The sequence below is a fragment of the Amia ocellicauda genome, chromosome 18, assembly GCF_036373705.1.
Source record: "Amia ocellicauda isolate fAmiCal2 chromosome 18, fAmiCal2.hap1, whole genome shotgun sequence".
In the NCBI taxonomy this organism is placed as follows: Eukaryota; Metazoa; Chordata; class Actinopteri; order Amiiformes; family Amiidae; genus Amia; species Amia ocellicauda.
In genome coordinates this window covers 14,821,868-14,840,777 of record NC_089867.1, presented here as the reverse complement: position 1 = coordinate 14,840,777, position 18,910 = coordinate 14,821,868, and the positions used below count along the sequence as shown (strand labels likewise).

At 52.7% G+C, this 18,910-nt stretch overlaps 1 protein-coding gene across 5 annotated transcripts in view; it reads left to right on the top strand.

Annotated features, from left to right (window-relative positions):
• Window positions 1-16,881, top strand: part of nbeal2 (neurobeachin-like 2) — a 54,987-nt gene extending 38,106 nt beyond the window's left edge. For 3 of the 5 annotated variants that reach the window (XM_066691269.1, XM_066691266.1, XM_066691268.1), the window contains 38 exons: window positions 9-101; window positions 376-550; window positions 711-844; window positions 1,478-1,637; window positions 1,813-1,915; window positions 2,202-2,355; window positions 2,583-2,738; window positions 2,885-3,044; window positions 3,318-3,406; window positions 3,565-4,257; window positions 4,383-4,561; window positions 4,846-5,005; window positions 5,285-5,419; window positions 5,536-5,847; window positions 5,934-6,083; window positions 6,296-6,453; window positions 6,727-6,851; window positions 7,036-7,153; window positions 7,253-7,416; window positions 7,826-7,959; window positions 8,495-8,602; window positions 9,081-9,176; window positions 9,539-9,663; window positions 9,944-10,084; window positions 10,180-10,310; window positions 10,671-10,780; window positions 10,994-11,111; window positions 11,511-11,608; window positions 11,731-11,844; window positions 11,931-12,017; window positions 12,107-12,216; window positions 12,383-12,555; window positions 13,526-13,620; window positions 13,776-13,892; window positions 14,068-14,229; window positions 14,409-14,557; window positions 14,899-15,034; window positions 15,243-16,881. In XM_066691269.1, coding sequence (XP_066547366.1) covers window positions 9-101; window positions 376-550; window positions 711-844; window positions 1,478-1,637; window positions 1,813-1,915; window positions 2,202-2,355; window positions 2,583-2,738; window positions 2,885-3,044; window positions 3,318-3,406; window positions 3,565-4,257; window positions 4,383-4,561; window positions 4,846-5,005; window positions 5,285-5,419; window positions 5,536-5,847; window positions 5,934-6,083; window positions 6,296-6,453; window positions 6,727-6,851; window positions 7,036-7,153; window positions 7,253-7,416; window positions 7,826-7,959; window positions 8,495-8,602; window positions 9,081-9,176; window positions 9,539-9,663; window positions 9,944-10,084; window positions 10,180-10,310; window positions 10,671-10,780; window positions 10,994-11,111; window positions 11,511-11,608; window positions 11,731-11,844; window positions 11,931-12,017; window positions 12,107-12,216; window positions 12,383-12,555; window positions 13,526-13,620; window positions 13,776-13,892; window positions 14,068-14,229; window positions 14,409-14,557; window positions 14,899-15,034; window positions 15,243-15,350 — 5,730 coding nt within the window. In that variant the 3' untranslated portion in view covers window positions 15,351-16,881. The remainder of the gene's footprint in view (window positions 1-8; window positions 102-375; window positions 551-710; window positions 845-1,477; window positions 1,638-1,812; window positions 1,916-2,201; window positions 2,356-2,582; window positions 2,739-2,884; window positions 3,045-3,317; window positions 3,407-3,564; window positions 4,258-4,382; window positions 4,562-4,845; window positions 5,006-5,284; window positions 5,420-5,535; window positions 5,848-5,933; window positions 6,084-6,295; window positions 6,454-6,726; window positions 6,852-7,035; window positions 7,154-7,252; window positions 7,417-7,825; window positions 7,960-8,494; window positions 8,603-9,080; window positions 9,177-9,538; window positions 9,664-9,943; window positions 10,085-10,179; window positions 10,311-10,670; window positions 10,781-10,993; window positions 11,112-11,510; window positions 11,609-11,730; window positions 11,845-11,930; window positions 12,018-12,106; window positions 12,217-12,382; window positions 12,556-13,525; window positions 13,621-13,775; window positions 13,893-14,067; window positions 14,230-14,408; window positions 14,558-14,898; window positions 15,035-15,242) is intronic. The other 2 variants (XM_066691270.1, XM_066691267.1) reach the window with 1 other exon arrangement.
• The last annotated feature ends 2,029 nt before the right edge of the window (window positions 16,882-18,910 follow it).

The window sequence follows — 18,910 nt, the reverse complement described above, 5'->3', positions numbered from 1 at the left end:
TCTGACAGGCCTTTAAAAACCAGATCTGCCTGGACCTGTCTCCTGCTCATCAGTATGATGGGCGGCTCACTGGCCACAGGGTCATCAACTGGGACGTCAAGGTCAGGTCCTTTCCATCTGTCTGTCTGTCTGTATCTTCTCCTGGTTGGCTGTGTGTCTGTCTCGCTCAGTTTCTGTCCAGCCTGCTGTCTGTCTGTCACTCCCTACTACCTTGTGTAGCTCTGTGCATCCTGTGTGATTATTAAGCTGTGTCTGTTTTATTTTCTGTGTCCATTTGTCAATGTCCATACTGTCCATGTCTTTTTGTCTGTCTGTTTCTGTGTGTACCTGTGCATGTTTCAGTGCAGTGACCGTGTCTCTGTGCTCTGTTGATAGGATGTGATCAACTCCGTGGGGGGGATGGGGGTGCTGCTGCCCCTGCTGGAGCAGGTGTGCGACCTGGAGGAGGAGGAGGGAGGGGGCAGCCAGGAGACGTCTGACCTGCTGGGGCCCGAGCTGACCTCTGCGCGGGGGAAGGCCAACATGCTGCTGCCCCTGGGAAAGTCCTCAGGTCAGTGAGGGGAGGCTGGGGCAAACTAAAATCTGAAAATACGCCCACATAAACCATTTGTGCCTTCTGTACTGATCAGAGCTGTACTGTGCCGTATCCTCCTGCAGTGTACAGTGCTGTTTTTCTGACAGTGACGGGGTCTCTGTGTGTCTGTCCGCAGAGGGCCGCCTGGAGAAGAACAGTGTTGCCGCCTTCCTCCTGATGGTGAAAAACTTTATGCGTCATCACCCGGCCAATCAGGAGAGCCTGCTGCAGTGCCACGGCCCCGCCATCATCGCAGTCATGCTCAGCAAGGTCAGGATAAACCACTGAGCACAGCACACACTGAGCACGGCACATACTGAGCACTATACACACACAGACAGTGATCACTGGACCTTGCCACAGATCGCAGCCTGTTAGACAGAGGAAGTGTGTGTGTGTGTGTGTGTGTGTGTGTGTGTGTGTGTGTGTGAATGTGTGAGATCCAACAGGACGTGTTTTAGCTTCTCAGTGCAGGGAGGGATATCCTGTCAAAATGTCAGTGCTAACAAGCTCTCTCTCACACACACACACACAGCCAGTTATTCTCACGCACAGCCACAAATACTCACACACACATTCTGCCAATCATGCACAGACACTATCTCACACACACTCACACGCTCCCTGCCCTTCACCATGTCCTGCTAATGACGGCCGTCCTGACATCACAGCCCACCCCACCCTCTCTTTTCTCATGTATCTAGTTGAAATGCTTTATTGGCAGGACAAGTAGAACAACTCTTGCCAAACCTACAACACAACACAGACGCATATGTTCAATTGCTCTGTTGGGAGTGAGAAACAGTCCTGCAGTGCGCTGTGCTGTACTGTGCTGTCCTTTACTGTATTTAATGAATGAAATGAAATGGGCTGAGACCCTCCTCTGTCTCCTGTCTCCCCCAGGTGTCCAGCACACGGATGGACATGTCCGTGCTGATGGCGTGCCAGTTCCTGGTTGAGCAGGTGTCCAGCGAGGGCAACAGCACGCTGCTTACCCAGCTCTATCAGCACCTGCTGTTCGACCTGCGCATCTGGAGCAGCAGCCACTTCGCCGTGCGCCTCGGTACGAGCTCTGCGCAGACGCTGCATATAACACGCTGCGCAGATGCTGCACAGACACTCTAACCTAACACTGTACTCTACAACACACTATAGAGTGTCACTTTCCAGGCACTGCACAGAACATGTACGCCTGTATTTAACATACTCTGTCCCGTTCCCTCCTTCTCTCTCTGCAGAGCATGTGCAGTACCTGTCCACCGTCATCAGGCAAGGGAAGCAGCGGTTCCGCAGGAAGTACGGAGTGCAGTACATCCTGGACTCCATCAGGACACATTATGGGTAGGAGCTGAGAGGAGAGAGGAAGATAGAGATAGAGACCGAGAGGAAGCGAGGAGAAGAGGAGAGATGTAAAAAAAAGAGGGAGGATACGCTATGACACCTAATAATTCCACACACACACACACACACAGCCGCATTAGTTACACCTGCTTTACCTGCAGCTGGTCAGATTGCCAACAGCTCCCCCTGGTGGACCTGCATATACACAGATCTCTGACTTCTGTGTCTCAGTCTGTATTGACGTGTGCTCCTGTCTCTGTCCCTCTGCCTGTCTGCCTGTGGTAAGTGTGGAGCGAGACGGTGGCCCCCTGTCTGACGAGCTGCGGACGGTGCAGACTGCGCTGTTCTCGCTGCTCAGCGAGTTCCTGGCAAAGTCGCCCACCCCTGAGGAGCTGCACAGTGTGCTGGCCTACACAGGCGCCGTGGGTGAGGAGCAGCAGGTAACAGTGAGGGGGGGCGTGGGTTAATGGAGATACAAGCAAGAATGTAAATTTTAAAAACAGTGTAGGTCTGGACTTATGGTTGTTGTAACAGCTGAGTCTCTTGGTGACTGAATTAAACTCTTACCTGAGCAAATTCCAGTGGTTTATGCTGAAACTGACCACTTTCTTCTCTCTCTCTTTCTCTCTCTTTCTCTCTGTCTCTCACCCGCTCTCCCTCCTCTCAGATGATCAGTGTGCTGGATGTGCTGTATAGTCTGCTGCGCCCCCCGCCCCTCCGGGAGCAGCTGGTGTTGGTGCTGCTGGAGAATGCGGCTGAGCCCTTGTACTGTCTGCTGCTGAACCCCAAATACGCAGACGGTGTGAGGGAGCGAGTGTTCAGGGTGAGAAAGAGTTTGAGAGTTGTGAAAGCTTTGGCAATACCAGTGCACTCCAGTCATGCCAAAAAACAAAGAATTTGAATTTGAGTGCTAGAAAGAGGGAGAGACTTTTCTTTGCACTTAAACCTCTTTCTTTGATCATTTCTCAGTTGCTGTTTAAGCTGGTGCAGTGTGAGCGGGTGTCTGAGCGCAGCAAGCAGAAGCTGAAGCTGAGGGACTGTGGGTACCTGGGCCTGGTCTGTAGCCTGGGTGATGCCCCCGTCACACTGACAACCATCCGCTGCCTCTACGAGCAGGTCCTCGCCACAGGTAACCACTGGGATATAAAAAGAGAGTGGGGGAGGGAGAGAGAGTAGTAGAGTGGAAGTGGACAGAGAGAGAGGGGGAGGGATGAGGAGGGAGGGAGAGGAGAGGGACAGGGAGTTTAGGGAGAGAAATACAGAGATGACAGGAAGTATGAGAGGGGAGAATATAGAGGTAAGAACTGAGGGAGAGGGGAAGAGCACCATGGGAAGTATTGACCTGTCTCCATCTCTCTTCTCTCTTTCTTCCTCTCACTCTCGCTCTTTCTGCCTCTCTCAGACCCCACTCCTAACTTCAGGGACCTGCTGGCTGTGGTCTACCTGTCCCACCGTGCTGACCTGGCCACACGACTCGATGTCTGCCGCAAGGTGAGGGCCGTCTCAGAGTCACTGCCTCTAAATCACGACCTCGGAATCACTGTTTTACATTCCCTGTCTTCATACTGCTCTGCTGTGTTAGTTAACAAGTTCTGCCCAGTTATGGGGTATGCTATAATTACAGTGCAATGTTGCTCTATCTCCCTCAGCTGTTTCACTTGATCTACTCAAGCGAGGACAATGTCAGGCAGCTGGCACGGCAGCTCGGCTGGCAGGACACACTGACCAAGCTGTACGTGAAGGAGTCATACGAGTCCCGCGCCACCAGCTTTTCTGACTCCAATCCCAGCTCCTTGGACAGCTCTCGGCCCAGCCTCCAGAGACAGGACAATGTGGTACTAGTGGAGACGCCCACCGATGTCTTCCCAACATTCAGAATGGAGGAGGAGGAAGAGGAGGTCAAGGCGCAGAAGGACCCTCAAGACATCTCGGAGGGTTTCTCTGACATGTCCCTGTCCCCTGTCAACGGCAGTCAAATGAAGAGCTTAGCCAACTCCATGAACTTCAAGTCCTTTGACTCGATGGAGCTGGCCAGCCAGTCGTCCTCGCAGTCCAACGCTGTGGACATCCCCACAGTCCAGTCTGACTTTGACCAGGGCCCCTACCTACCCCTGTCCCCCTTTGGCAGTTCCCCCTTCGAACTGGGGCTGGAGCTTGGGGAGGGCACGGGCTCACAGACCCCTGTGAGCCAGGCCGACACACCCTCCCCCCTGGAGACCTGCAAGCCATTCCCCGGCCTGCGGGCGCGCAAGAGCTCCAGCCTGTCCAACGTGCTGGACGACAGCAGCTACAGCACTGAGCACCTGCCTGGGGACAACACCTCCAACACCTCCAACCCACAGGTACACCCACTCGCCTGACACACACAGGACTGTCCCGCTTGACTCCTGTCTCCCTGGCTGCACCCAAAAGGAAAGCATCGACCTGATTAGGGTCCTCTCTCACGTCTCCTCCCTCCCTCCTACAGCAAACCCCAGAGGAGGAGCTGTGTAACCTGCTGACCAACATCGTGTTCTCAGTGCTGTGGAGTGGCGTGGAGGGCAGCGAGGACGCTGTGTGGCGCGAGCGGGGGCAGGTCTTCTCCGTGCTCACCAAGCTGGGCTCCCACTGCCAGCTGGTGCGCCCCCCTGACGATATCAAGCGCAGGTTTGTCCGCGGGATGGGTGGGGCTGGGGAAGGTATGGGGAGAGGGCTGCAGTGAGCTGGGGGAGGCTAGGGAAGACTCACTCAATGGAAAAGTTTTGTGTTATACTATTAAAATCTCTCCTGCTCTCTGCCGATCCCTTTCTCAATTTTTCTCCCTCCCTCCCAGCCTGCTAGATTATTTTTCTGTATTCCACCCTCTCGCCCTCTCTCTCTGTCTGTCAGTGCAAAGCCAACATCACTGTCTCCCCTCTCTGTCTATATTAATATCTCTCCCTGCCCCCCAGCCTGCTGGAGATGATGCTGGAGTCCTCCCTGTCAGACCTGAAGGACGCTATGGGCGGCGCAGTCTCTGGACACGGCCTGGCCATCGTCAGGCTGCTGAGGCTGCTGCAGGACTTCCTGTTTGCAGAGGGCACTGACAACCAGGCTCTGTGGAGTGAGAAGGTGTGTGTGTATGGAGGGGAGGGGAGAGGAGAAGAGAGGTGGGGGAGGGTGTGGGGTCGATCGGTCTCCCACCGCACCGGACTTGAGCTCAATCCCAATTCAACTCTGGAATCACAATTGTAAATAAACACCCCAGAGCTTGAGAGAGATGGCGATGGGCATGGTTTGGATATTGCAGACAGGAGGGTAGTGTGCTGTACTGAGCTGAGTTTACTGTTTTCAGTTAATTCAGTGCATCATTGTGAGGCTGACTGTCTGTGTGTGTTTGCCCCGGGGCAGATCTTCGAGGGGGTGGTGAACCTGCTGGACCGGCTGCAGGCATGGCACGGCTCCCCCAGCCCCCCCGAGCTCAGGGAGATGGCTCAGATCGGCCTGCGCATCATCGCAGGGTACATCCAGCAGCAGCACTCTCAGGTCTGACTCCGAGATGTCACTGACACGCCGATGCACTGATACACCGACGCACTGATGCACTGAGACCCCGTGACTGAGTCAGTGTTTCGACCCTCTCCCTCTCTCTGTGTGTGCAGGTGTGTGCCACGGCCTGCGTGAAGCTGCACAGCCTGCTGCAGACGGTGCTGTCCCTGGACTGGGAGGAGGTGTGCTTCCTGCTAGGCCGTCTGGGGACCCCCTTGGCCAAGGCTCTGGAAGTGGGGGGGCGGACAGAGGCCTTCTCACAGCTTGTGCCCATCGTGCGCACCCTCTTGGATCAGCACGCCGACCCCCCTGGCCTGCGCGCCCTGCTGCCCGGCCTGCCCCCCACCAACGGCAGCGCCACCTTCGCACAGGACCTGCACAGCTACTGTGGCACCCAGGAGTGGCAGGACTTCCTCTCACACCACGTCAGTAACTGCTCTCCTTATCCTGATCTCCTGTGTGTGTGACTCTGTGTGACTCTGTGTGACACTGTGACTGTGTGTGTGTCCAGGTGCAGCCCACCATGCAGCAGTATGAAGAGGACAAGTTTGGGAAGAGTCATGATCTCATGTCTAACTTCTGGAACTCGTGCTTCGACGCGCTAATGAGCACCGCACAGCGCCGGGACAAGGACCGAGCACACTGCCGGGCCCGCTTCCAGGTACAGCACCCCCTCCCTGTCTTTCTCTCCCTTTTTCTTTCATTGTCTCTCTCTGTAGGTGGCAATGTCACTCCCAGTATTAATATAACATCCCCCTCTATCCCTCTCCCCTCCCCTTCACCACTTCTCTGCTCCACCTCCCTACCCTTTTCCCCTTCCCCTTGTTCTCCCGTCTCCCTCTCTCCCCTCCTCTGCTCCTCTCTCGCTCTCAGGAGGTGATCGTGGAGCCCTGTGTACGGCGGGTGCGCAGTGAAAACGCACGGTACTTCAGTGTGCAGAAACAGGCCACCAGCCACCAGGGGTCAGTGCTGCGGCACTGGAAATCTCTGCACAGACTGCTCAGCAGCGAGAGGGGTGCCTGGGCCCTGCGGTGAGAAACGCCTGTCCGCCTACTTTCTGTCTCTCACTGTCTGTCTGTCTCTCTAACATTTTTCAGTCTTTCACTCTGTGTCTCTGCATCTCTTTGTCTTCATCTCAATACACTGTCCTTCCTTGTGTCTGCTTTTCTGCATCTTATTCTCATTCTTTAGGTCTTTGTCTGCACTTGAAAACATTAAATCCTCATATACTTATATGCTTATCACTCCCTCCTCTCATTCTCTCTCTCTCTCTCTCTCTCTCTTTCTCTCTCTCTCTCTCTCAGGGTGCAGTCCGAAGTGAAGTGGAAGGTGTCCAGCGCAGAAACCTACTCCAAGATGCGTCTGAAACTGGTTCCCAACTACAACTTTGACTCCCACCAGGAGGCCAGTGCTCTCAGAGACAACATGGGTACGTCCCCACTGTCCCCGCTGCCCACTCCATCATGTGTTTCATGGCTCAGTGTGGTGCTCAGTCTGAATGTGCTGAATGTCATTGTTGTTGTGTCAATCTATGTGAGTGGAGTATAAGTGTGTGGGGTCGAGTGGTGTGGGTGGGATCACTCTGTGTGTTAAGCTAGTGTGTCCGTGTGCAGGTACTGATAACCGCAACCAGACGGAGACACTGCCCCTCGCTGTGGCCAAGGAGGCCAAGGTCAGCGATATGGAAGACGATCAGCTCAACGACGAGGACCTGCTGCACCTAGACAACCAGTGAGGCTCCGCACTGATATCAATACTTATTACCGATTGATACTAATTCTGACTCTGATACCGATACTGATTCTCTCCCCCTTCCTCTCTCTGAATCAGGGTGGAGGCAGAGGAGGAGAGTCAGCGGGAGAAGCTGGTCCTGTCAGAGGACTGTGAGCTGATCACCATCGTGGCGGTGATCCCAGGGCGGCTGGAAGTCACTACACACCACCTGTACTTCTACGATGGCAGCAGCGACAAGGAGGAGACTGAGGAGGGTGAGGGTGAGGGCAGGGCCCATGGGACGGGGTGTTGTGGGACCTGGCAGGGTGGAGCCTGTTTGTTAGGGTGGGGGAGATCAGGGTGTGGTTGGGCAGGTTTGAGGAGGTGGGTTGGGGTGGATGTTAGATGGGATAGGGGGAGGAATTGTATAGCCCCAACAAAGAGTCACAGAGTCAGAGTTCGCCCTTCAGCTCACTGCCTTTTTAATGTTGTCTTTGCTGGCGTTGTTGCAAATTACCACCACAATCCAACAAATGATTACAGCGTGTGTGTTCATAACAAGGATGGTGTATGTGTGGCTATCCTGTTCCTGCCACCTGCAGCTCCCACTCTGGACTCCCTTCTGTCTGTGGCCGGCACTCACGACGTTATACTTCTCTCCACCCCTCCCTCCCCCCGTCCCAACCTCAGGTATCGGCTATGATTTTAAGCGCCCCCTGTACCAGCTACGGGAGGTCCACCTGCGACGTTACAATCTGCGGCGCTCTGCCCTCGAGCTGTTCTTCATCGACCAGGCACACTACTTCATCAACTTCAAGAAGAAGGTGCCCCCTCTGTGCCACTGCACTAGGCTACAACACCGTCCCAATGCAGCACGACTGTCCCACTCCACAGTGCTGCGGCTGTACTGCACCACTGTCACACTTTCCCGCTCTCGTACTCTCCTCTTCTTCCACTGTCCTCCTGCCTAGTCTCATGTTTCCTCTCTAACACTATCTAATGGGGATTAACTCTCCATTCACAATACTTACCTCCACTGAACCTGACAGGTGGCCACATGAACTGAGTCAAGAATACCTCAGTGCTGAACAGAGACACCTGGCTGTGTCTGTGCATCGTCTCACGATTTAAGTTTCCCGACATACAGATCAATGTGTAGTTATTCAGCAATAACAGAAGGACTTCTTCACTTTAACAGCTTTGGGGGATTCTGAAAAAAACAGAATCAGACCCTGAAGCTTATACTCTGGGTTCATGCAAAGAAGCATCTTACTACTATCAGCTACTAGAAACCAACCAAAAAAATCATGCATTCCAGTGTGTGTCTCACCCTATGTCCCTGTGCCCTTGATTCTGCAGGTCCGAAATAAAGTATACTCCCGGATCCTGGGGCTGCGGCCCACCAACCTCTTCTACTTTGGGTCCCGGTCTCCCCAGGAGCTCCTGAAGGCCTCAGGACTCACACAGGTGAGTGGGGGAGGGGGGGTTATACAGAGGAAAAGGGGAAATAATTGCTCTATAAAATAAAACCACCTCTGCAAAACAAAATTCAAAATCAATGCTGCTGTATGGAAGTATTGAGTGTTTGCCCTATCGAGAATACGTGTTTCAGGAAATGGTACAAAATTCAGCAGAAACCTCCTGGAGGCACACAGAAGCAAAGCCAATAAAGCATGTAAGGCAGAATTGGGCTGCTTGAACCTAGTCAAAGAGCACTGTGATACTGAGGCTATGTACAGCAGGATGATCCCACTGCTGCCACCACAAAGTTTGAGACAACAAGTTGGAGAAAGAGTCAGAGAGGCACAGGGAGAGAGACACGAGAGTTTAATAGGGAGAGAGTGGCCCTTACAGCCCTCAGCAGCAGTACTGTGTGTGTTGATCATTCTGTGCTGTGCTGTGTTGATGATTGGTCTGTGTGGTGTTGCTGTGTCGTATCCTGCAGAGGTGGGTGTACAGGGAGATTTCCAACTTCGAGTATCTGATGCAGCTCAACACCATCTCCGGCCGCACCTACAATGACCTCTCCCAGTACCCTGTGGTGAGTGTCCGTCTGCCCAGTCCACCTGTCTGTCTGTTTGTCTGTCACTGACCATCATGTCTGTCCCATTTGTCTGCCTGTGTCTACACTGTATGTCTGTTCCCAAGTCTCACAATTTGGATGGATGTCTTTCAGTGTGTGTGTATATACTGGGGTGGTGGTGTGAATGTTTGTTCCTCGAATCATTGGTGTCAGTTTTCGATTGTGTCTCAGTCCCTCAGAATGTGTGTGTATTTTTGTGTGTGTATTTCAGTATGTATGTGTGCATGCATGTGTGTGTGTGTGTGTGAGTCTCTCAGTCTTTGTGTGTGTCAGTCCCTTAGTGTGTGTGTGTCAGCTCCTCAGTGTGTGTGTCCCTGCAGTTCCCCTGGGTGCTGTGTGACTACACCTCAGAGACTCTAGACCTGGAAGACCCGGCCGTATTTAGGGACCTGTCCAAACCCATCGGTGTTGTCAACCCTCGCCATGCAAAGGACGTCCGTGAGAAGTACGAGCCCCACAGACACCCTGACAATGCGCTGCTGTCTCTCCGTCTCTCTGCTACCTTGTCTCACTGCATTTCCATTCCCTTTCTCTCTGCCCATCTCTTTCTCTCTCTGGCTCTGTCACTATCCCTCCAGTCCGCACACACAGCCTATTTGCAGTGTTGCAGTCTGTTAACAATACAATGGACAACAGAGCGTGCTGGAGTGCTGGAACATGTTAAGTGTGCACAGACATTGACTGCATATCCAGTATGTCTGTGTAATGTAATGTGTCCTCTGCAGGTATGAGAGTTTCGAGGACTCCACTGGCACTATCGACAAGTTCCACTACGGCACACACTACTCCAATGCAGCCGGAGTCATGCACTATATGATCAGGACTGAGCCCTTCACCACCTTGCACATACAGCTACAGAGTGGCAGGTAGGGAATTGCCCACACTGGCACACCAACACTCACACTGACACACTGATTGACTGTGTGCAGGCGTCACTGTACTGACTGTGTGCTGTTTACAGGTTCGACTGTGCGGACAGGCAGTTCCACTCTGTTGCTGCAGCCTGGCAGGCCCGGATGGAGAGCCCTGCAGATGTGAAAGAGTTAATCCCAGAGTTCTTCTACTTCCCAGAGTTCCTGGAGAACATGAATGGTGAGGAGGGACTGGGGGGTAAAGCAAAGGAACAGGAACTCTGGGCAGCAGAGGAGAGTCTTCTGATGTGTGCGTAAATCCTGTTCTGAGTATTCATTGTTTTTCCATCTCTCTCTCCCTCTCCTCACTCTCGCTTTCTACCTCTCTCCCTCTCCCTCTTTCTTTTGAGCCTCTCCTTATTTTCTCTGCTCTCTGTCCACTTCCTCCTCACCCTCACTCTGTTTCTCTCGTCCTGTTCCTCTCTCCCTGCCTCTCCCTTTTTGCCTCTCGTTTTCCTTCCTTCCTTCTCCCGCGCTCTTTTTCTCTCTCTCATCCCCACTGTGCCCTCCTCTCCTATCCTCCGGTCATCCCCTTTCTCAGGGTTTGACCTGGGATGCCTGCAGATGTCTCAGGACAGCGTGAGTGACGTGCTGCTGCCGCGATGGGCCAAATCTCGGGAGGACTTCATCAGGAAGCACCGCAGAGCTCTGGTAACTGGCGCCAATGTGTGGCTCGCTGATGCCATGACAGAACGAACCAAACTTATACTTTTATCTGTTTATGTATGCAATTGGCCCCAGCACCTTGCTTTCATTATTTATTGTCTTTGTATGAACAACTGCAGTGGTAGTGTATGTTACATGTTGCATGCTCCTGCTGTGTACAGCCCATGTAGTGTCTGTCCCTGCTTTATGTGTGTGCAGGAGTCGGAGCACGTGTCCACTCACCTGCACGAGTGGATCGACCTGATCTTTGGCTACAAGCAGAGGGGCCCCGAGGCCGTGGAGGCCCTCAACGTCTTCTACTACTGCACCTATGAGGGTATGGGTCACTGGGGGGGTGGGCAGACTGGGGTTGTTGGAGGGAAACTGGGGACCCTTACTGCACCATCACTCCACCATCACTCCTACTGGGAACACTGTTATTTACAATCAGGCCCAAAGCAGCGCCCATATTGGGTCCAGCGTCCATGTGGGTCCATAGTTCTGAAGCAGGGACCTCACTTTATTTTTTAGTGCCTCTCTGTGCTGCTCTCACTCTTGCCCTCACTGTTCTCATGTTTATGGTTTAAATTATTTTTTGGCCAGACAAGTGAAACATGTACTGACAGAGCTACATAACATAACAACTATACTCTCTCTTTCTCTCTCTTTCTCTCGCTCTCTCTGTCTCTCTCTCTCTGTCTTTGCTCTGCTCTGGCTGCTGTCTCTGTGTCTGCAGGCGCTGTAGACTTGGACGCCATTGCAAATGAGACAGAGCGAAAGGCACTGGAGGGGATCATCAGCAACTTTGGACAGACACCCTGCCAGCTGCTGAAGGTGTGTGTGCGTTTTTATGTGTGCATGTGTGCGTGCGTGTGTGACTCTGTTAGTGTGAGTGCATGATGCCCCTGTGCTGATCTTTCTCTGCTCTGGTGTGACTGTGCTTCCTGTCCCTGCAGGAGCCCCACCCCCCCCGCATGTCTACAGAGACCGCGTCCCGCCGCCAGGCCCGCATGGACACCCTGCCACCCAACCTCTTTGAGCATCTCAACAAGCTGAAGGCGTTTGTGGAGGTGAGCACCCACCCCCGCTCAGTCTCTGCACAGCAGAGGACCCTAAAGAGCTGTGTGTGATAGTAAGGGCTGTACTCTCTCTGTAGGTGGTGAGCGATGGCGTGCCACTGGTCCAGGCTGTGGTTCCCCGAAACCAGACGCGCTCCTTCATCACACAGGGATCAGACCTGCTGGTGAGTCTCACACACACTTATATACACTTTTCCACACTGATACCCCAATGAGCTAATAATATAAAGTGCCCCTGCCCTCTCTCCCCCAGGTGACAGTCAGTGCCAATGGCCTTCTGGGCACACACAGCTGGCTGCCATACGACAAGAACATCGCCAACTACTTCACCTTCACCAAGGACCCTACCATCTCCAACCCCAAGTGAGACCGCAGACCAACGACCCCCTCCACCCCGCCTGCACTGCGCCTCTCTCTCCCTCCTCCTGTCACAGTAGACTCCCCCCATTGCCATTTCTCAATCATTCCGCACACCCTGCATCCACCCTCTCACACATCCCCTCTCTCTCCCTTCTTTCTCCTGCTGCAGGACCCAGCGGATGGTGTGTGGCCCCCTGTCCCCAGGGGCGGAGCTGGGCCCACGGGTGCTGGTGGTGTCCAGTGACGGGAGGCTGCTGTTCAGCGGGGGGCATTGGGACTGCAGCCTGCGGGTCACTGCGCTCAACAAGGGCAAACTGGTCGGACGCATCTGCCGACACATCGGTACAGCAGACCTAAACACGCTTCGCACACAGGCAATACATAGATACACACACACACACACACACTCACACTGCACACACACACTCACACTGCACACAAGCAATACACAGATACACACACACACACACACACACACACATTCACACTGCACACAGGCAATACACAGATACACACACACACACACACACTCACACTGCACACAGGCAATACACAGATACACACACACACACACACACACTCACACTGCACACAGGCAATACACAGATACACACTCACACTGCACACAGGCAATACACAGATACACACACACACACACACTCACACTGCACACACACACTCACACTGCACACAGGCAATACACAGATACACACACACACACACACACTCACACTGCACACAGGCAATACACAGATACACACACACACACACACACTCACACTGCACACAGGCAATACACAGATACACACACACACACACACTCACACTGCACACACACACTCACACTGCACACAGGCAATACACAGATACACACACACACACACACACTCACACTGCACACAGGCAATACACAGATACACTCACACTGCACACACACACTCACACTGCACACAGGCAATACACAGATACACACACTCACACTGCACACAGGCAATACACAGATACACACACACACACTCACACTGCACACACACACTTACACTGCACACAGTCAATACACAGATACACACACACACACACACACACACTCACACTGCACACTGCACACAGGCAATACACAGATACACACAGACACACTGTACACGGACCACACACTGCACACACAGACAACATGCATTCTACTGTACTGTCTCTCACATTGTCATGCTGCCAGAGATGTTTGGGGTCCAGTAGGTCTGCCTGATTTGAGTGTTAAGGACAACAATTTAAATCCCTCACCTCTGACCTCTGACCCCTGCATTCTGTGTTCCAGACGTGGTGACCTGCCTGGCCTTGGACCTGTGTGGAATCTATCTCATCTCTGGCTCCCGGGACACGTCCTGCATCGTCTGGCAGGTTGTGCAGCAGGTAACACAGGCCTTTCAACCGCACTCCTTCTGTCCCTCTCTATCCCCCTCTCTTTCTATCCCCCTCTGTCCCACTCTCCCTCTTTGTCCCTGTCTTGAAACCTAAAACCTCAGGCTTTTCTGGGTCTATTAACCCACCATCTCTCTCTCTCTCAGGGGGGATTCTCCAGCGGCCTGAATCCCCGGCCAGTGCAGGTTCTCTGTGGCCATGACCAGGAGGTCACCTGTGTGGGAATCAGCACTGAGCTGGACATGGCTGTCTCAGGGTCAAAGGTGAGGGGTCAGGGGGCATGGAGAGGACACAGTAATTCAGTCCTTACAGGGCTAGTGTGAGTTTGGTAGTTCAGTGCAAGTGTGAGTGCTCAATGTCTCAGTGTTTGTATTCAGTTCCTCAGTGACCGAGCCTTCAGTGCCTCAGTTAATCTCCTCTCTCTCCCCCTCTACCCAGGACGGCACAGTGATAGTGCACAGTATCCGACGCGGGCAGTTTCTGCGCAGCCTGCGTCCGCCGTGCGAGGGCTGTCTGGGGGGCAGCGTGACGGAGCTGGCAGTAGGCATGGAGGGCTACATCCTCACCCAGACTGTTGTTGAGGGTCAGGGCACACGCAAGGTACCACAACAGCAGAACTACACAGCACAGTGTGATGTGTATACATATATAACGTACATTTAATAGAACTGACAACAATATATTATTCCCATATACCAGGCTGCTGTGCATGACATATATGGTCATGAATACTAAGGGTTATGTTTAATATCTCTCTGTCTCGCCCTCTCTCTCTCCAGGATAAGTACGCTCTCCATCTGTACTCCATCAATGGGAAGAGGTTGGCGTCTGTGTCTCTGGAGGAGCATGTGACAGCGCTGTACATGGTGCAAGACTTCACAATCCTGGGCACCGCACAGGGCAACCTGCACATCAGAGACCTGCACAGGTGAGTAGCGTCGGGGGGCTGCGACCCATAGGCCACACGCTGGGAGGCAGGCATTTCGTGGTTCCCTCACTCTTCATTCAGTAGGATGAAATCAGTTGTCTTTTTGCCTGAAGTGCTAAGAAACACACAATTAAAGACAGATTAGACATGTGAAAGTAACTGATAGCGGCATAACAAGAGTGACACTCACAGTTAAACAGTTGTGTGTCATTCTGACTCCCTCACTCTGTAGCACTCTCACACACACTGTTACACTCTGAGCTATGATGTCTTTTCTAACCATGTGTCTGGGTGTATTTCTCTCTGTCTGTGCATGTGTGTGTGTGTGTGTGTGTGTGCAGCTTGCAGCCAATTGTGTCCCCTCTGGCCCTGAAGCTCCCGATACGCAGTGTCTCAGTGACCAAGGAGAGCAGCCACATCCTGGTGGGCCTGGAGGACGGCAAGCTGATTGTGGTGGGGGCAGGAAAGCCAGCCGAGGTAAGTGGGAGAGGAAGAGCGGGATGGAGATGGAGATGGAGATGGGGGGGGGGGAGCAGGGAGGGAGGCACAGCAGTGAGGAAAGGGTCACATGGTGTGTGTTGGTTTGATCGAAAGACAGGCTCTGGACTTGCTATACCTGGGGAGCTAATCTCTTTATCTCTCTCCCCCTCTCCCACTCTCTTCCTCCTCCCTCTCTCCCTCTCAGGTGCGATCAGGGGCCCTAACTCGCCGGCTGTGGGGCTCCACCCGCAGGATCTCTCAGGTGTCCTCAGGCGAGACAGAGTACAACCCCCCTGACACTGCTAGGAAATAGAGGCCGGGCTGCACCTGCCATTGGTTGGGAAGGTGGGGGACAGGGCACGGGGCTGGGAATACAGACAGGCCTCTGGAGTAGAGGAAAAGAACACGAACCTTGAAAGGACATGGACAAGGATTGTAGGACCCATTCTTCTCCACTCCCCTCCTGTCCTCTCTCTCTCCCGACCTTCCTCTCTTCCACTGTGACTTTACAGGGCCCCTCTCTGTTCCCAACCAAACTCCATCCGTCTCTCTCCAGTGCTTCTCCAGGGGGCAGGGAGACCCAGAGAGAAGGGAGTCTGATGGATTTTCCTACAGTTGCACTCTTTTCCAAGGAAAAGGACAAAAAGAAAAAACATGTTTTGTTTTATTTATTTCTTTTATTTTCAACCAAAGATACTGGTTCCATTTTAAAGATCACTGTGTATTATACCTCCAGGGTACTGCTGACTTTGCAGCTCGGTGTAGCTGTGTGTATGTGTGTGTATGTGTGTGTGATTGTGTGTGTGCTGGTTCAGGGTTGGGTTGGACATGTACAGGAGGGGCCTCCAGCTATGCCCACGGAGGGACACACAGTTTCTATCCTGCTATGCCCTGCCCTCCTGCCTCCATGCCCCCCAGCCACCCTGTCCAGTCTGCCCCATCTGAGCACCTCAGTTCCCTGCTTCAATATAGAGCTCAAGGGCTGAACAGTGGCTCGCACTTTATATCAATGACAGCAGCTCCACTGGCCTACACCCCTGTAGATCCTCTGTGTTGCCAGCAGGTGCCACCCTGTCTCCATGTTCAGTGCCAGCACTGGGCTCACTCAACCAGCTCTGCCAGACTGCCCACACTTCTCTTGAGGTACAGCCAGTCTGCAGGGTGAGAACAAGGAACCTGGCAGTGGAGCTGAGCCTCAGAGGGTTTCCCCCACCAGAGACAGGCCTTGCAGGGAGCAGCTGTGCATTGTGTTTTTGTGTTTGTGGAGTGTCACGGCCACAACTGAAGCAGTTATCCGAGGGACGAGTCCGAGCGACTTCACTGTGAGAGGCAGGGGGTTTGTACTTTCCAGTGTGAACCAAGGTCAGCCCTGAGGCACAATGGGACTCTGTGCCGTGTGAGTGTCTGTGTGTTCTCCCTGTTTACACCGACCCACCACAGCACGGAGCTCCGGCCGGCCGCAGTGGGGGGGGGGGGGGCGGGAGAGACCCACCACAGAGAGGAGCCGAGAGCGCATCAGGGCTCTGTGTGACACTGCAATAATCCCGTCTGCCAGCGAGGGTCACTGTCGGGCTAGGACTGGTGGAGTGGGCCTGGGGGGGACGGGAGTCAGGGGCGTCAGTGGGAGTCAGCACAACCTACTGTGTGTTCAAATTTGTTCCCTCTACTGTTACTGTTTTGTAGTGTGTGTTTTGTTTTTCTTTTGTCGTTTTTATTTAAAAAATGACCAATATGTTGTTTTTGCTGTTGTTGTAACGATTATTATTCTGGTAATGATGATGATTTCTTCTCCCACTTTGTACTTGAGCACTGAATGTCTATAAACGACAGCAGCTGGGAATGCACAGAGCCGTCAGGTTTTAATTAGGGGCTTGGTTTTCTCCGGAGCTCTTTGTCAGATGGCTGCATCAGGCCGGCTGTGTGTTGTGTGCGATTGTCTGACATGGGACGGTCTCTGGACACAAAGACCTTGTCTGAACTCCTGAGTCTCTGTCTCTCTCTGTCTCTCTGTCCAGTAAGGAACTCTGCATCTGCAGCTTTGTTACACACAGCGCTCTGAGGCACGCGCTGCAGCTGCACACATTTCTGCACTTAGTTACACGAGCCAGTTTGGATGGAGCTGTGCAATAATCTTGGCCTGGTCCCTGGCAGGCTGAAGAATTTTTTTCTCTGGTTTCCTTGAGCAGCACGACAGCAACATGCATTTCCAGGCTGCCACTGCTGTGTGTGTCTGTGTGTGTGTGTGTTTGTCTGTCTGTGTATATGTGTCTGTCTCTGTGTATGTGTGTCTAAATATACTGTATCTGCAATGGCCTGCGCAACAACGTGTTTGCCCAGAGCACAACTGTGTGAAAAAAGAAAAAAAAAAAAATTGACAAGCCTTATGCTCAGGTGGCAAAGCCTTCAAAGGGGAAGACTGTCTTGTTCGACTGCTGTCATGGCGTTTGTTATTGTACTTCATAAAAGACACTGAAAATACAGAAAAATAAAATATTTTCTACAAAAACTAACAAAAAATGTGTGTGCTTCGTGCATCATCTTCACTCTCATTGGTGTGTTTGCTTTAATATTAGATGTCCTACAGACATGCTTTAGCTCCTTTGTAAAGCAGCAACCCAGTCAGCGCTCCATAATGAAACCCAGCTTACCCCCCAACCCCCTCAGCCCCACCCAACAGAGATCTCCTCCTCTTGTGTTAGGTCTGTGTTGCATTGACATAAACATACTGTTATGTTTGTGCATGCTCTGTTTTATGCTTGGTGTTGTTATGTCCAGACTCCTGCTTTAGCTGTGACTGGGATCTTGGAAGCTCTACCCCCAGTTTTAACAAGCCCTGTTGTAATGTGTAATGTGTGTGAGAGTGAGCGTGTGAGAGTGAGAGTAAGCAGCAGCTGGTAGTGATTTGGCTGCAGTCTTTCTGCTACTTTTGCAAGACCCCCACAGGGGCTACAGGGGGAGAAAGACAGTCGGGGGGTCATCACACTGGCCCTTCACAGCCAAGACTCAATCAACCACTTAACTCATCACCTTTGCATTGATATATATATATATATATGTATATATATATAAAGTGACTGGAATTTTTCAGCAAAGCATATGCTCTGCCAAGGTCTCTGTAGTGAACGCAGGGAGCCCAGCTGGCAGTGCTGGAGGACACATTGCGGCATGTGTGTCTGTGTCCCCCCACTCTCTCAAACCCTTCCTTACTTACTTTCTTACACTCTGTCCTTCCATGCCTACTGCCGACACTATAACGTGTCTCCCTCACCCTGTCTCTCTCCCCCTCCGTCTCGGTCAAACTGTTTAACATTCATATTTTGAAGAGGGATTTATTGGCAGGACGAATTCTGTTGTTGTGCCAATAAATAAATAAGTTTCTCTCTCTGTATATTCAAGCTTTAAAGATCCAAGATTCACAATAATAATAAAAACCCAACAAAATAAAGTTCACTGGATAGAACAATGCTGTGGACAACCACTGTTTGTCTCTCTTTTTTTCTCTCTCTCTGCTTTCCTCCGCACACTTTCCTGCTCCTCACCCCTTCCCTCCCTCCATCTCTCCCTCTCTCCCTCCCTCAGGGTTTAAAAGGTCACAGTAATGCCAGTATAAATCCCAGGCGCTTTGATCTCTGTGTGGGCAGTACATCCTGTCAGGCTGGCCCTGCGCTCATAAACACCCTCGGGGGGAAACAGGCACTGCTGCTATTCACAGAGCCCGAGAAGCTGGGGGGGCGGAGAGGGAGAGCGAGAGAGAATGGCAGGGAGGGAGGGGAAGAGGGTGATAGGGGAGCTGGGTTTCCTGTGATCCCTGGCAGTGACAATGGGAGGGAAGGCTTTCACACCTTGTTCACACCGCAGTGCCGGTTGAGACAG